This window comes from Myotis nattereri, assembly GCF_964212035.1.
Source record: "Myotis nattereri genome assembly, chromosome: 3".
Lineage (NCBI taxonomy): Eukaryota > Metazoa > Chordata > Mammalia > Chiroptera > Vespertilionidae > Myotis > Myotis nattereri.
Window position 1 is genome coordinate 54,044,044 of NC_138077.1, and position 15,713 is coordinate 54,059,756.

The 15,713-nt window shown below is 42.1% G+C and overlaps 1 protein-coding gene across 3 annotated transcripts in view; it reads left to right on the forward strand.

Annotated features, from left to right (window-relative positions):
- The window catches only part of PCYT1A (phosphate cytidylyltransferase 1A, choline), a 53,122-nt gene extending 41,131 nt beyond the window's left edge, over nucleotides 1-11,991 (forward strand). For all 3 annotated transcript variants that reach the window (XM_081085363.1, XM_081085364.1, XM_081085362.1), the window contains 6 exons: nucleotides 5,439-5,555; nucleotides 6,207-6,358; nucleotides 8,406-8,484; nucleotides 8,924-9,066; nucleotides 10,429-10,617; nucleotides 11,447-11,991. In XM_081085363.1, the coding sequence (XP_080941489.1) occupies nucleotides 5,439-5,555; nucleotides 6,207-6,358; nucleotides 8,406-8,484; nucleotides 8,924-9,066; nucleotides 10,429-10,617; nucleotides 11,447-11,653 (887 nt within the window). In that variant the 3' untranslated portion in view covers nucleotides 11,654-11,991. The remainder of the gene's footprint in view (nucleotides 1-5,438; nucleotides 5,556-6,206; nucleotides 6,359-8,405; nucleotides 8,485-8,923; nucleotides 9,067-10,428; nucleotides 10,618-11,446) is intronic.
- The last annotated feature ends 3,722 nt before the right edge of the window (nucleotides 11,992-15,713 follow it).

Here is a 15,713-nt window from a genome sequence, read left to right on the forward strand (position 1 = left end):
TTCAATCCTTCTTTATTTTTTTCAATTACTATAGTAAATATTTTGTCTACTCTGTAAACATAGGTCTTGACTCAAACTCAGGCAAGCACTAGGGAGTAAGAAGCAGTTATAGCCACAAATCTTTATGGAAGACCAGAGGCCCAGTGCACGAAATTTGTGCATGGGTGCAGTCCCTAGGCCTGGCCTGCGATCGAAGCGCGAGCATTTGGCATGGAAGGGCAGGTCCTAGCTGAACTCTGGGCCCTGGGCAGCACCGGGGCCCTCAGGCCCCTGTGCGCCCCCCTCCGCCTGAGTCACAGTGCCCAAGTCCCCACGCGGAGATGCAGTGAGCATGGCCAGATGCCGCGGACTGGGGTGCAGCGTGGGCCTTTGGGCTGCCCAGTGGCACCGCAAGAAAGGCGGGGGAGGGGCGGGGGGGAGGAGGAAGCTCGCTCTCTCCTTGCAAACTGGCTCCTGCGCAAACCCACAGGGATCCTGACTGGCCCCTGTGGTCCCGGTGGCTGTGGCCTGGCTCACCCAGAAGAGGCTGTGTGGGTGCGGGGCGGGCTCCTCATGGGTGCCCAGCACCTGAGTGCAGGGGCTTCCTGGCGCAGGAGCCCTGGCGTCCCGGGAGAGGGTAGCAAGGGGAGTGAGAGTGAGCTCAGTGGACACCCTGCATTCTCAGCACACCTCCGTCCCCATCACCCCTGCCCCCAGGTAGCCAGTGAGAGGTTGCAGCCCCCTGCCCGGGCTCCACGGGAGGTTGGCCGCTGCCATCCACCCCCAGGTCCCCATCCCAGCCCGGGCCGGCCCTGATCCTATCAGGGCCTGCCGGCTGCTGGTGACCATCTGTGGGTTGATTGGTTGGGGCCGGGACACCCACTAAGCTCCCTCAGTGCCTGGGAGCCAGGCAGAGGAACCGCCCTTCCCCCTGACCCCTCCCTCCCCCATTCCCCACCCCTGCCACTGCCACTGGTCGCCATTTGCAGGGCAATTGGACCCCCGCTTGCACCCACCTTGGCCTGGTGCTGCCCGCTCACCTCCTCCACCATCCTGCCATGGGCCCACTCTCGTCAGGGCCCATCAGGGCCGGCATCGCCTCCTCTGCCACCCACTGCCACCACTGCGTTGCCAACTCCCACCATGTTCCGCGCCGCCCCTGGTGGTCAGTGCACATCATAGCGAGCAGTCGACCTCCTGGTCAAACAATTTGCATATTAGGTTTTTATTATATAGGATATTTGTGGTTACTTCTTTTTTATATATGTATTTATTGATTTCAGAGAGGAAGGAAGAGAGAGAGATAGAAACATCAGTGATGCGAGAGAATCATTGATTGGCTGCTTCCTGCATGCTCCACACTGGGGATCAAGCCCACAATCTGGGCATGTGCCCTGGCCAGGAATCAAACCATGACTTCTTGGTTCACAGGTCAATGCTCAACCACTGAGCCACACCAGCTGGGCTATGGTTACTTCTTAATTATGTTAGTATATTTGTGCTCCCTGTTGTAACTGAGGAATAGTGAAATGCGAATAGAAATGAATGCAGTACAGTCTCAGGCCAGGGATCCCAATACCCCTTGACTATGTCTTGGCTCTATGGAGTATAGTTTTGGATCCTCAAAATTTCAAAGAATGCTTTCCTTTTACGAAAGTGTTTATACATGTTGATTACAACCCTTCTGATTCATGATGTGATGTTTTGGGTTTGGTTCCCCTTGTTTGAGGAATAAAGGCTAATGGAGCAGATAAAATGACAACACGGAAAAACATGTGGCTATTTGTAACAAGGTGTAATGCTGGCAGGTCAAATTTCAAAATGCCACCAAATAGTACAAAGGTCACGTTCAGATGTGATAGCAGAGTCTACTGAGGGCAAGAACTTCCATGCACTCTAATGACACAGTTTCAGAATTCAGTACCTCACTCACTTCTGACCATGTTAGTTATGTTACCCACTTGAGATACATAACACATATGTGTGTGTAGATGTGCTTTTCAGAAGTTTGGAAGCTTATAGTTAATAGGTACTAACTAATAAGTCTAATTTTTTAAAATTTAGAATAATATAATTTTACAAGTAGTTCATTTTTGAGATAATATACTTTATAGTCTCTTTATTATACTATCTGCAACAAGAAGTTAAGGTCCATAGAAACTTAGAAGTAAAAGCTCCTCTACAGTAAAACAAATAATTAGTGATAAAATTTAAGCTAAAACCTAAGTTTTTCCATCTTTGTGTTCTTTTCACCCTAGAGTGGTGTGACTCTTCATAGACATTAGTTATTAACAATAGAAGACCATTGGCCAACTGGTTGTATTTTAGGTGGCACATATTGTCACAAACTAGCCTATAAAGTTTGCTAGCCTAATTCTGTCTCCAGTGTTTCTCCTGTATCTCCTTCTGCCTGCTCTGTTTTATGTTAAGTATCCGAGTAACTGGTTGAATTCATGCCAGTGCTGGCCAACGGATGAGCCAGCAATGAATCTGCATATAACATGCCATAGTTGGTGAATTTTAAACAAATAATTAGCACGAGGGGGCATTCCTCTCTCTGCCCTCAGGTTTTCACTTGGGAGGTTAAGGGAGTACAAGAGGGAAGTTTGATCTAGGAGAAAACTCACTACCCAGAGAAAAAACAAATATGACTTGAGAAATAAGATAATCTCTTTTGAAAAAAAAAGAAAGAAAGAAAAATCAGTGATTTGTTCTCTGGGAGAAAGGAAGAAAAAGCAGAGTCTGAAGGACAGTGGAAATCTGTTGGGGACAAAATAGATTTGGTGATAGGTATTTGAGAGAATATATCAAAAGAAACAATAAATTGAAACGCAGGTCTTTTGGGCCTAAAGGAGAACATCTTGTTTGTTAGCTAGCAGTAGTGAAAGGGCTGTTAATTTGTCATTCAAATCAGGACCATTTTGAGAATTAAAGGGTTCATGCTTAATAATATGCTGAGACAACAGATGTAAATCAGAGGAAGGGTCTGGTTATCCTGGCCAATAGCTAGTTGGTGAAAGAATGGATAACTTGTGCTTTGTCCTCAGATTTTCTAGTTCAACAGTGGCCCCTTCTGGTTATTTGGTTAATATACCAGCCTGGTTTCACCAAAGACTGGGGGTTAAGTCATAGGGAATAGAGAAGTTGGGAGGTTGGGGAAACACTAAAGAGGGCAAGAAGCACATCTGGCATTGGTCTGACAAAAAGGATTCAGTGGTGATGTGGCCTAATATGGGGTGATGAGCTTCTGGCAAATAGCCATTGCATCAACAGCATTCTATGCTATTTCCACTGTCAGGAAATCTCACTTTGCCCTTGATGAATGCTAATGGCAGAAAAACAACAAAATATTCTTAATTTTTATATTCTATCCTTTGTCTTTAAAGATCAAGTAAAGTGAGATCATAACCACTCTGGACTTGTTTAGGAAAGATGGAAGTCTGTTAGTTACTTCATGGTCATGATTTCTAGGATGTAGATGTGAGATTATATCACTCAGATTTTGTTTTGTTTTTTGTTTGTTTTGTTTTGTTTTTTATAGATGAGGAAACAGGCTTAAAGAGGTTAAGAGTACAGAGGAAAGAGACTGGTTGGCAAGCTTGAACTATAACCTTTCTGACTTTTTAGTTCATCGTATTATTTCTCAGTTTTTCATTGTATTGGTGTATTTGTTTTATTTAAAAATTTTGTCTCATATTATAAAATCAATACATTGCCATGCTTAACATTCATAAAGTACAAAAAGTTAATATAGAGTGAAATGTCTTCCTTTCACCACTGTCTCACAGCCACCCAGTATCCCTTTTATGGGCAACCAGTTTTACCAATTTTTGTGGATATATAAACAAATAATCTATAAATCCTCCTACCCTTTTAATGTGGCTTGGTATATTCAGCCTTTCATTGAAACTTAGGTTGTTTCTTTTTTTTATGATCGTTTTTTGTTTTGTTTTTAAATATATTTTTATTGATTTCAGAAAGGAAGGGAGAGAGAGATAGAACATCAAAAATGAGAGAGAATCACTGATCGACTGCCTCCTGCACATACCCTACTGGGAGTTGAGCCCACAACCCAGGCATGTGCCCTTGGCTGGAATCGAACCTGGGACCCTTCAGCCCGCAGGCCGAAGCTTTATCCATTGAGCCAAACCAGCTAGGGCAAAACTTAGGGTTTTTTTTCTAAACTTCTTGCTATTACAAACAATGCTGCAATGAATGATATACACTTTTACATATATATCTGTGAGATAAATTCCTAGAATTGGAATAGCTGTGCCAAACGATATTAGCATTTGTCATTTGACTTTTGATATATATTGCCTAATTGCCCATCTTAAGTTGTATTAATTTATATTTCTATCAGCAATATATAATTTCTCAGTTTAAAAGCTACTTGTTTATGGATAAACCTATCTGGAAAGAAAAGTCCATAAGCTTCCTGAGAACCAGTTTCCTCCCCCTTGATTCAGGGTCTTGAGTCAGAAGGCAGGAGAGACAGGTATCTGATCCCCGCCTTCAGTATATCTGATGAGACTCTGGCCCTTCTTTCCCAGAGTGATATAGACACTCCTACTGTTATATTCTGCTGCTACTGTGAAGTAGCTTTTCCTCTATTCACATAGTAGGAATATGGTACTGGGACTCGTCAGAGTTATCATTTGAAGCATGATGAACCATTATGTCAATTTACTCTCTATGTGTTTATTTGGATTTGGATTAGTCTTGTGGTTTTTCTTTCATAGTCCACTACCACACACAAAAAATTGACAATCAGTTCTTTATTATTCTCATTAATGGAGAGAAGAATATTTATATAGTTGATTTTCAAATACTTGGTATATCACCCTCTACTGAGAAAGTATAACATCATGCTTACTGTCAAGGAGAAATGCTTGAAGGAATTCCATCTGTTATCCCAGAGCAGGTATTGAGGGTGAATCTGGGACTAAGGAGCAATAAATTGATACTTGGTACTTACCTTCCATCTTTCTTCATCTCACCTTTCGGGATCACTCCTTACTCTCTGGGTAATAGTATGGAGGATTATTTTCAAAGCAAAGCATTAGTCATTTGTATTCAAGGCAGCTTGAAAATGAGAGAGCAAACAGCCAAATTATATTATTTTGTTCATATGTAACTGAAGTTTAAACCTGAACTGAAGGTGAGGATTTTGAAGTTTTGGACTTACCTGTTGTATAACTCTTCCTTTTCATATCTAAAAATAAGAAAAGATAATCATGAAATCCAATTGCCTAAGCAGTTTGATATAACCACACTAACCGAGTTCATGGACATGACGTCAAAAGGTCTTTGTCGCCAACGACGTCTGTGATGTTACTCCTCACACCACCTTAGGAGAGGTGTATGCTGGGATGGAATAGGCACACAGTGCCATTTCCATTTGTCGAATGAGATATTGAATCAGTGTATTTTTGTGATAAATTTTCTTTTGGATTTAGGTGAGCGACCTGTGAGAGTTTATGCAGATGGAATATTTGACTTATTTCATTCTGGTCATGCCCGGGCTCTGATGCAAGCAAAGAACCTTTTCCCTAATACATACCTCATTGTGGGAGGTAAGACAACATCTGATGACTTTAGGTGCTGCCCAGAAAAAAAATTATAGTAGTCCTTTTCTTCTACCTTTATAACCCGAGTATATTGGGTCTTGTTTTGGTTTTTAAATGAAGGATCTAGTACAGCCTCTCTAAAACATGACGTATACGAACCTGGAGAGAGAACTTCCAAGCTCAGTGACCTGAGATGTCCAGTGTTTATCTCACTGTTTTTAGCTGAATTTCTGTAGTCACAGGAGACCCCTGTTGCCTATTTGAGAATGACATTCACTCTGGATTTCAGTTTATGATTTTGAATCGACTGAATTACAAAATTCAGCTTAACAAATTTCATATGGCCCAGTCCAGTCTTATAAAAATATAATAGGAAAACATCTTATAAAACTTAACTGATGCAGAAATGCATGACAGGTTTATTTCAAAGCCTGTTGGAGCCTCTCTTCTCCAAAGTGTGAACATACTATTTAGTGAGCGTTGCTCCTGAAGGTGTATCTTGGATTAGGGAAAGCAGTCACCCAGACTGAGCTACCCTGAAGATTTGTCTCCAGGTGGGGAAAATGTTACAGCTCCAGGGAATGGGAGAGGTTGGTGACAGAGCAGCGGTCAAGTGAATGGGGGCTTTGACTTAACTCTGTGATGTGGTGAACTCAGTTTGCAGTGATGAGCTAACGCACAACTTCAAAGGCTTCACGGTGATGAACGAAAGTGAGCGCTACGATGCAGTGCAGCACTGCCGCTACGTGGATGAGGTGGTGAGGAATGCCCCCTGGACCCTGACACCGGAGTTCCTGGCAGAGCACCGGGTGAGAAACTGAGCACCTGCCCCTTTTCCCCGTTCTGGAATTTCTTCAACTCTTGGGGCTGCTGGTACTTGGACTAGTTTTCCACTAGCCTTATTTTACTTCTACCTTCTATGTAAATTTCACAATGAGGAGATGACAATGATATTACTACTACTAATAGTCATCCCTGACATTTATATGGGGTTTGATGGTTTATAAGCACTTTTAGATACATTATATTTCATTTTCTCCCCATAACAATCCTGTTGGGTAATTATTATATAAGAACAAGGCCAGGAAGACTAAATAATCTGGTCCAGATCACACTGTAGCAGGTCACACTGTAGAAATTGACTGCTTCAGGTAGGTGATCCCCACCCACCGCCACACACTATAGTTGTCCATCCTCATAGCATACCAGTCTCTTTAGAATAGACATAGCCCCAGCTACGCTTTCCTCACATTCCAGGAAATAAGACAGATAGACACAGACTACTCTTGTGTTGACTAAAATTTAGTTTCAGGGCTTTGATTTTGGGCTAGAAGTTGTGTGCAATCAGAAATCAGGGAGATTTCTCACTATTGCTCAGCAAGTTAGTATTATGAAGCCCCTTACCTCCTTTTAATTATCCCACATTAAAGCAACAGGCTACCTGTAAAAGGTAGTTACAAAAGATAAGAGGATTTATCAGGTCAGGTTGGAGGCCCTCAAGCCTGAGAAACCCACAGCATATGGTCAGTTTTCTACAGAGCTGTATGGAATGTTGAAGGTGAATTGTTCAATGAAACAGAAAGGAACAGAGGCAGCCAAAGTGCTTCAAAAGCAATACTTTTGAAGGATAGGCCTGAAGCTAAGGGGTATTTGTTAAAACCATTTTGGATTAGGACACACCTTTTACAGTTCTCTAGCTTTTCTACGTCAACACTTAGTGGTGCCAAAGGTAAGATTGTTCTCAGAAACACAGCCAAGCAGGCCCAGGCAGAAGAAGTTAGAGGAACTTCCATTTTGCTTTTCTTCTTGTTAGCAGTGTATTTATGGGTAATTGAGATGTTAGCTGAGAATCCCTGACACAGTCCTGATGAGCACATTTCACACCACAGTGGCTTCTGGGAGTTGGGTGTGGTGGTATTAGCAATTATATTAGCAAAGGGTCTATGTATGGCCTCTTCAGGAAGGAGTAAGTAAGGTTTAGCATATTTTTCAGAAAGATTATTGATCCAGTGCCAGCGGTCTCTTCACTGTTGCAAGAGGTATTGACACTAGTAAAATGGTAGATCCTGAGACCTAAAGATCTTTTATGTCTTTGGATTTTCCATTCCTCAGGAGTATAGATGTGCCCATTCTAATAAAAGCGTTCTTGGTTGCTATTTTTATATTCCCACTCCTCTCCTGGTCTGAGAGAGAAACCAGTTTACAAATAACCTCTTTCTCAGACTTCCAGAAACTTTATTTGATGAATTCTTATAGGCCCAGGAGGATGATATGTCCTTCTTTCCTTGCTGCCATACACTAGCACACCCAGCCCAATTTCGAAGCATGGTGACTGGTATACAGTGTGAAGGCAGCACCTCTAGTACACCAGGAGAAAGAGCTGAAAAGAGAAACTTGCTGACTTCATATTTACGATCCATAAATAATTAGGTTGAGTGGCTTATGAATGAATCATGGAATTAATGAGTAAAACAATGAGAAAGAGAGAATGTCCAGCCCTGGCCAGTGTGGTTCAGTGATTGAGCTTTGGCCCATGCACCAAGAGAGTGCCAGTTCAGTTCCCAGTCAGGGCACATGCCCGGGTTGCGGGCTCAATCCCCAGTAGGGGGTGTGCAGGAGACAGCTGATTGATGTTTTCTCTCTCTCTCTCTCTCTCTCTCTCTCTCTCTCTCTCTCTCTCTCTCTCTCTCTCTCTCTCTTTTCCTTTCTCTCTAAAAATAAAATAAAATAAAAAGAGAAAATGTCCATTTGAGGCATGGCCTCCCCTTTTTGTGCTTTTTCTGAGCCTGAGAGTTTGTACTGGTTCTTTCTGCATAGCAGGTATCTGGGTTATAAATGATGTTTCCTTATTTTCAGATTGATTTTGTGGCCCATGATGACATCCCTTATTCTTCCGCAGGAAGTGATGATGTTTATAAGCACATTAAGGAAGCAGGTGAGTAAGCTGATGTGCGTATTCTCACTGTGATGTGTACAGTCTCAGGGGCAGTGACAGAGATTCAGCCACATGACTACTCCACAGAGAAAAGTTTATACCCTGAGAAATTCAACATCCACTTTCAGGTCACACTTTGGATAAGAAGATAAGGCGAGCATAGCACTGAGACCCATCAGTTCTCAGACTAACATCTACTATTGATATCTCTCTTAATTTCAGGAATTTCTCCAGCCCCATCTTTTTCTTAATATTAGGGCCATATAGCCCTTCCTTTCCTTAACTCCTTTCCTTTGATTCATTCCTCCTTCTGTATGTCAGTATCTCCAGACTTCCCTTAGTAATAGGAAAGGAAAGGAATGTTGCTCCCAGTTTCCATCTAGTCCTGCTGCCTGAGCTAACCGGAATGTCACAGTGTTTGTATGTGTTTTGGGGTTAGGCATGTTTGCTCCAACACAGAGGACAGAAGGTATCTCTACATCAGACATCATCACCCGAATTGTCCGGGACTATGATGTGTATGCCAGACGGAACCTACAGAGGGGCTACACGGCAAAGGAGCTCAATGTCAGCTTTATCAACGTGAGTTCCAACCTCATCCCAGAGTTCCCTGGCCCTATAAGACACACACTGCCTCCTACTTCATCTGAGCTGAACTTACTTTTCAGTTTGCTATAGTTATTTCCTCCAAAAGCTCATCGAATTCTTGCAGATAACACTATGCTGAGCTCTTTACAAATATAAAACAGAGGCATCTTCTGCCTTTATGGTCCAGTATTAATACATTGATATAAAGACACACAGCCAATTCCATAAATGAGAATTTGCAACTTTAAAGTCTAACATGTATATCAAATACATTAATAGTGGTTCTTAGCTTTTTTATTTATTTGATGTCCTTTTGAAAATCTGGTAAAAGCTATGGATCCTCTCCCTGTGTGGGTAGTGACACACATTTTGCATGCCATTTCTCAGGACATATAGACCTAAGTTTTAAAATTTGATTTATAGAAGCAAAGTTTACCTTAGCTTAATATTATCCTTTAGCAACAAACTGCTATACATTTTGTGTATATAAATTATATCTCTATTAAAGTTTATTTAAAAAGAAAGCTGCTAACTATATCTTCTACATTAGTAGCTTACCAAGCTTCCTTACCTGTTCCTCATTCTGTGAATTATGACTAGGTGAAATGGTTTCATCTGAATATGATTTATCTATACAGATAAACCCTAGCTGTTGTTAACGCCTACTATAGAACCTTTTCTCTTTTTTCAGGTGTTTAAAAATTTAAACATATTTCCTTACTCCTCTGTGATTGGGAAATTATGAGAATATTTTTCATTTGACTGAAGACTCCTCCCCCCCATTTCCCTTCCTTAGGGAAGTTGGTAGGACCAAAGAGTATCATCTTTATTTTGTGAATGAGCAAGCAGGCCTCCAAAAACTAAAAGCAACTCTTTTAAAATCATAGAATAAGCCAGTGGAGAAAAATCCAATACAAAATGAACTAAGCAAAGATCTACTACTTCTACTTTCAACCTATTATAGTGGCTTATTCTTGGCAATATTCTTCAGTAATCTGGTTCCCTTTACATCTCCATCTAGAATGTGCTTTGGGTTATGTTGGGCATGTTTATGTTCTATGTTTTATCTTTAAAAATGTTACTTCATTTGGTTGCATACATGTTACTGGGCCTACCCTATATACTTAGTTTAGTTTGGATTTCCATGATGTTAGAATTATCACATTTTTGTATAAGATGACCATCCAGAGCATATCTTACTTGTTATGCTAGAGAAGTGTCGAGTAGATTAAGCAAAGTGAAATTCTAAAGACTGAAAAGAATGTCAATAGAGTGATGAACCATGTTTCTTTCCTCCCTTTGGTATGAAAGGTCAGAGTGGGTATTATTTCTTAAAACAGTTCTTTCTTTACCTAGGAGAAGAAATACCATTTACAGGAACGAGTTGACAAAGTAAAGAAGAAAGTGAAAGATGTGGAAGAAAAGTCAAAAGAATTTGTTCAGAAAGTAGAGGAAAAAAGCATTGACCTCATTCAGAAATGGGAGGAGAAATCCCGAGAATTCATTGGAAATTTCCTGGAAATGTTTGGTCCGGAAGGAGCACTGGTATGTTTTTTCCAGCTGGATAATTTAGGGAATTTTAGGAATATGTAGGGAATTCTCATGCGGTGGAAAAAATTATAGAATCCTTGAGCAGAAGGGGACATCCACATTCAGAAGTTATCTGATCTGTTCCTCTTATTGGGCAGAACTATATTTCAACTATTCCCCCAAAGTTCTTTCAAATCTTTACAGAAAGAGGTTACATATTCTCCTAAATAATTTTGCCAGTTGTCTATCAACATCCAAATCTGGTGACAAGGTAAGTAAGTAGCCTTGCCCACTTCAACACTATAGTTTTAGATAGAAGGAAAGGAAAGAACAAAGAACAATAAAAAGAAAGCTGCCTCCACTATTAAACAGCTGCCTCAGGATCACTGGGTGAGGTGGGGATTCTGTCCTTGAGGAATAGCCAGGTTTCTTCAAGCCAAATAAAGGGAGTATGTGTAGCTATTTAGCAAGTGAGCCCTCGGTTAGATGTCAGGAAGGATCTAGATTATTCAGGGAAAATATGGAATTTCCTTTTCAGAGAACTCTAATACTCAGGAAGATACCTTTTGTCTGTGTTAATTCCTTTGTTTGTGCCTGGAGCCTGGACTACAAGCCAAGTAGGCTTTTAAGAATTCCTTTGACATAGAAGTCAGGATTAGGTGACTAGATACAAACTTTAGATAAGCTGTATAACATAGACCACTTTAGACAGAAAATTACTTAGAAATATAGTGACTTTTGATATTGCAGAGGGCACTCGTGATCATGTGAAGTCCCAGACATGCCAGTGGTGACTTAGTAGGATCCATGGGTTTCTTCTAACTCTTCCTTTTGGTCTCCCCAGAAACATATGCTGAAAGAAGGGAAAGGCCGGATGCTGCAGGCCATCAGCCCAAAGCAGAGTCCCAGCAGCAGCCCCACTCGTGAACGCTCCCCCTCCCCCTCTTTCCGATGGCCCTTCTCTGGCAAGACTTCCCCTTCTTCCTCTCCAGCAAACCTCTCCAGGCACAAGGCTGCAGCCTATGATATCAGTGAAGATGAAGAAGACTAATTTTTCAGCCCTCCTTTCCTCTCCCCTTCCTTTGTCCCGTCACCTTCAAAAGCTCTGTTGAATTCCAAATTGTGATCCCAACAATAAACCTAAGGACGGCTACAAAGGAAAGACAATTGGGCCAGAGGACCTCAGACGGGGGGGACCAGACAGCCCATTCTCCAAAAGATATCACCCACCCAAGAAGGAGGCTGACTACACCCTAGAGGCCTTGTCTGCATCCATATACCCTCCTCATTGACTTTGCTTTACTGTTTATGTTCATATGACCTTGACAGGGAAATTACCATTTTTATTAATTTTTAAAAATTAGTCTTTAAAATATAGTAAATAGAACTAATTATTTTTATTTTTTATTTTTTTGCCCCCGAGGAGTGGGCAGAAAGAGGTGGTGTAATACCCAGAGGCCTTTTCTTCCCAGTAACACTATAAGTGTTTGCCTTCTGTTCTGAGGCAAACTGGCTTGCCAAATAGTTCAAGCAATAAGCCATGCTGATGGGTGATTTTGGGGTTGGGGGTGGAATATAATTTTTATTTCCTTGAAAAAATGCTAAAAGCCGGGTAATAGTTACAAATCCCTAACGGTACTGCTGGCACATGTGTCAATGTGGCTGTGGGAGAAGGCGGTCTAAGCCAAACTTACTCCCTGAGGAGTTTCTTGTTGGACCCACTGGGGTCCATGAAGACACTGGTGGGCTTGGAACCAGAGCACATGGCATCAGCTGCGGCTTTTCTGGCCTTTCCGCTGTATTCATCTCAGAAGACTCCGCGGCCCGTTACTTGGGAGCTCTTGTCAGTCTCTTCCCTGTAATCTACCGTTACAGGAAGGAACACTTTCAGGGTTACTGTGATTGCGGAGGGGGTGGGACAATACTCAGTCCTACACAGTCAGTTCAGATTCGTTTTCCCCCCAGAGTAAGTCCCTGGCCCTGCTACTCCTATTTCTATGCTTACTACCTAGCTTTTTACAAAGGATACTTTGTAAATGTCTGTAATCTGAACATGATTTGTTAATCCATGCTGCTCACAGCCATATTGGATAGAGATTTGCATAGACCATGGACACAACCGCATCAGGAAATACCCACCTTCCTATCTTGAACTCTGCCCCTCTTAAGAATGTTCTTGACTGGAACCAGTGCTCCACACGGTGTTTGCTTTCCTCTGAGAGTGGCAGCTGGCAGGGACTTTCTTTCTTCCACAGCCCCTCCAGCGAGGCACAAAGCAAGGGCTCACATTACCAGGATACAGTAGGTTCTCTCTCTCCCCCACATGTGCCTGCCTGGTGGTCGGCAGGGGGATGATCCCTTAAATCTCACCTCAGAGAACGCTGAAGCTTCACACTTGCTATTGAGCTTGAGCTTGTTTTACACCTCCAGCAGCCTACAGCCGCATGAATCAGACAGACCATGATCCATCAGGAATCTTGTAGCTGTGTTCGGGGGAAAACTGCTTATGTCCAGGCCCCATCCTGTCACTCATAAATACCCCTTGTAGGGGTGGAGTTTTAGTGTTTTCAGCTAAGAAAACCACATTTTATCTTTTCTTGCTCCTCTGCTAGGGCTGCGAGCATCTCATAGACATCTCCCTTTCTGGTAAAACCTGCCTGCCTGCACACCAGGACTACCTAGGTTCTGAAAACTCAGATCTCCCAGAGGCAGAGCACGGCAGAGTAGAGGGACAAAGGCGGGGAACCTCTTGTCCTGATGGCTTATGAAAACTGCATTTCTAACTCTTCTCGTGAAGTGCTGTTTTACTATCAAATCTGGTTTACATGAGCTTCGGCTTGGAATCCTTTTCTTTTTAAAGGTGAAATTAATCTTGGCCTACATTACTCAGCTTCATAACGTTTCTGCCTTCGTTGGGAATTCTGTCTATTTCAGTCTTACTCTCCCAGGTACAGAAAGGCAATGAAGTCAGCACGGAAGCCTACACTTGTTCCCTTAAAGTGCAATCTTATCCAGTGTATTTGGAAAGGGAGATGCCCAAAGTGTGGTTTTCCTCCCTGTAGTCACTCCTCTCAAGTATGTTATCTGGGTCTCAAATCTTTGGGCCCTCCTCCTCTGCTCTGTCAATGCGCTGCTTTTGGCATGCTGACCCTTGTGATGTGACCTCCAGGCCGATAAGCTCTGTGAGATGGCTAGGGCCGGCATGTACACAAGTTCTTAGAAAACTCCCTTGCCCCTTTTGGTTCGCCTCTACACTACAGCTTCAGTCTCCCAACACTAGTATATCTTCAAATACTTTTGCCTGAAAGCAAAAACTTTTAAGGTGTGGCATGTTGGCTGCTTTGAGATAAATGTGACCCTAGGTGCTGGATAAAAATGGGTGGGTGGAAGAAACTGTTGGTATGATGCATTATTTGATAATTTGTGCCTAATTAAATGTGGTTGGCACGCCACAACCATACCAGTGACTTGTAAATCTTCTAACATTAATGTTTGAGGTTGTGGAGCTGTCAGCCTGAATAGGCCAAATGAGGCAGAGATGGGAGAGCCTTCAGAGTTGGATGGCCCCAGGGCCTGTGTGCAAGACACACAGAGAATGGAGAAGGAAGTCCTGTCAGTGCTAAGGAGGCGCCATTTCAGCAGTTTCCTTGAGATGGGCGGGGCAGAAAGATTGCTCTCGGCATATACTAGACTCAGTAGCACTCGAAACTTCAGAGGAATAGGAATGGATGTGTTTACTGCTATAGTTGCTTCTGACAGCTAGAGTCAAAGGCCACTATTTTGCTGAGGTTTGGGTAAGAAAGTCGGGGATGTGAGGAAGTTGAAAATCTAGAAGAGGAGGAGAAATATGAATGAGGTCAAGAGAATTTTTGACCTTTTCTGATTGCTGATAACTTCTTGGGCAGCTCCTGAGCTGCATTTTTTAAATTTTACTTGTGACCACACAGCTGGTCAGGCAGCCTCTGGGTATTCCCTCTACAACAGCCCTTCACAGTGCTTTTGTTGCTCTGTGCCTGTATTCTCTTGATTTGTGGGTAGCTTTCTATTTTCTGGAGCTCATTGCCTTTTTAATCCTGTTCCAGATCCCATATTTAAGGTCTTTCCAAATCAATTATACTTCACTGCTTTTCTTTAATTCCCTAAAAGCCATAGCTGCTATCTTTTCTGTCAGCACACACTCTTACCAATACATATAGGAAAAACAAACGAAAAACTCCCTTAATGTTTTTAACTAATGGTATTTTTTTTAAGCTTACCAATATAAGTATTTTTGAAGGTTATATTTTTCAAAGTCATACAATGATTGTTTTTGTTTTCTCTCATAGAATAGATTGTCATGGGATAGAGAGTAGTCCCTGGCCTCTATTTTTCCAAATAAGTAGAACATGTTCTTTGGATTATGCTATTAGATGTTAATTTTCTTTAAAAGAAGAAAGATTTTCTGTCTGCCAAATTTATATATTAGTACTCAGATTGGGTAGAAAACAAAAGTGCGAGGTTTAACACTGAGGATGACTCGGGTTGTGTTTCTTTAGGTTTGAATAGGATTTCCCACCCTTTTTTGGAAGCACTTGACTATTTTGAACACAGAGAATTGGTTGGTTGGATTATTTGTATTGAGGAACCTGGGTGTGGGGGGTGGGGGAGACAAAGTCTTGGAAAGAAATGCTGGCCTCGGCATGAAAGTTAACCCTATCACCAGTGCCGACGTCTGCGGGAATGTTTTCCTCCACTAGTGTCCAGTATATTGTTTTCCTGTCTGAGTATCATTAATTTGTTCAGAGTTATTCTGGCTTTTGTCATTTAGCCAAATAAAAGCAAAATGGTTTTACCTAATGTTTTATTTTCTGTGTTTTTGACCTGATATACATGTGTATGATACATTTTATGTATTTGGGGCTTTTTAAAAAAAGATTTTTATTGATTTCAGAGAGGAAGTGAGAGGGAAATAGAAACATCAATGATGGGAGAGAACCATTGGTTGGCTGCCTCCTGCCTGCCCCAAAATGGGGATTGAGCCCACAACCCGGGCATGTGCCCTGACCGAGAATAGAACCGTGACCTCCTGGTTCATAGGTTGACACTCAACCACTGAGCCACACCGGCCAGGC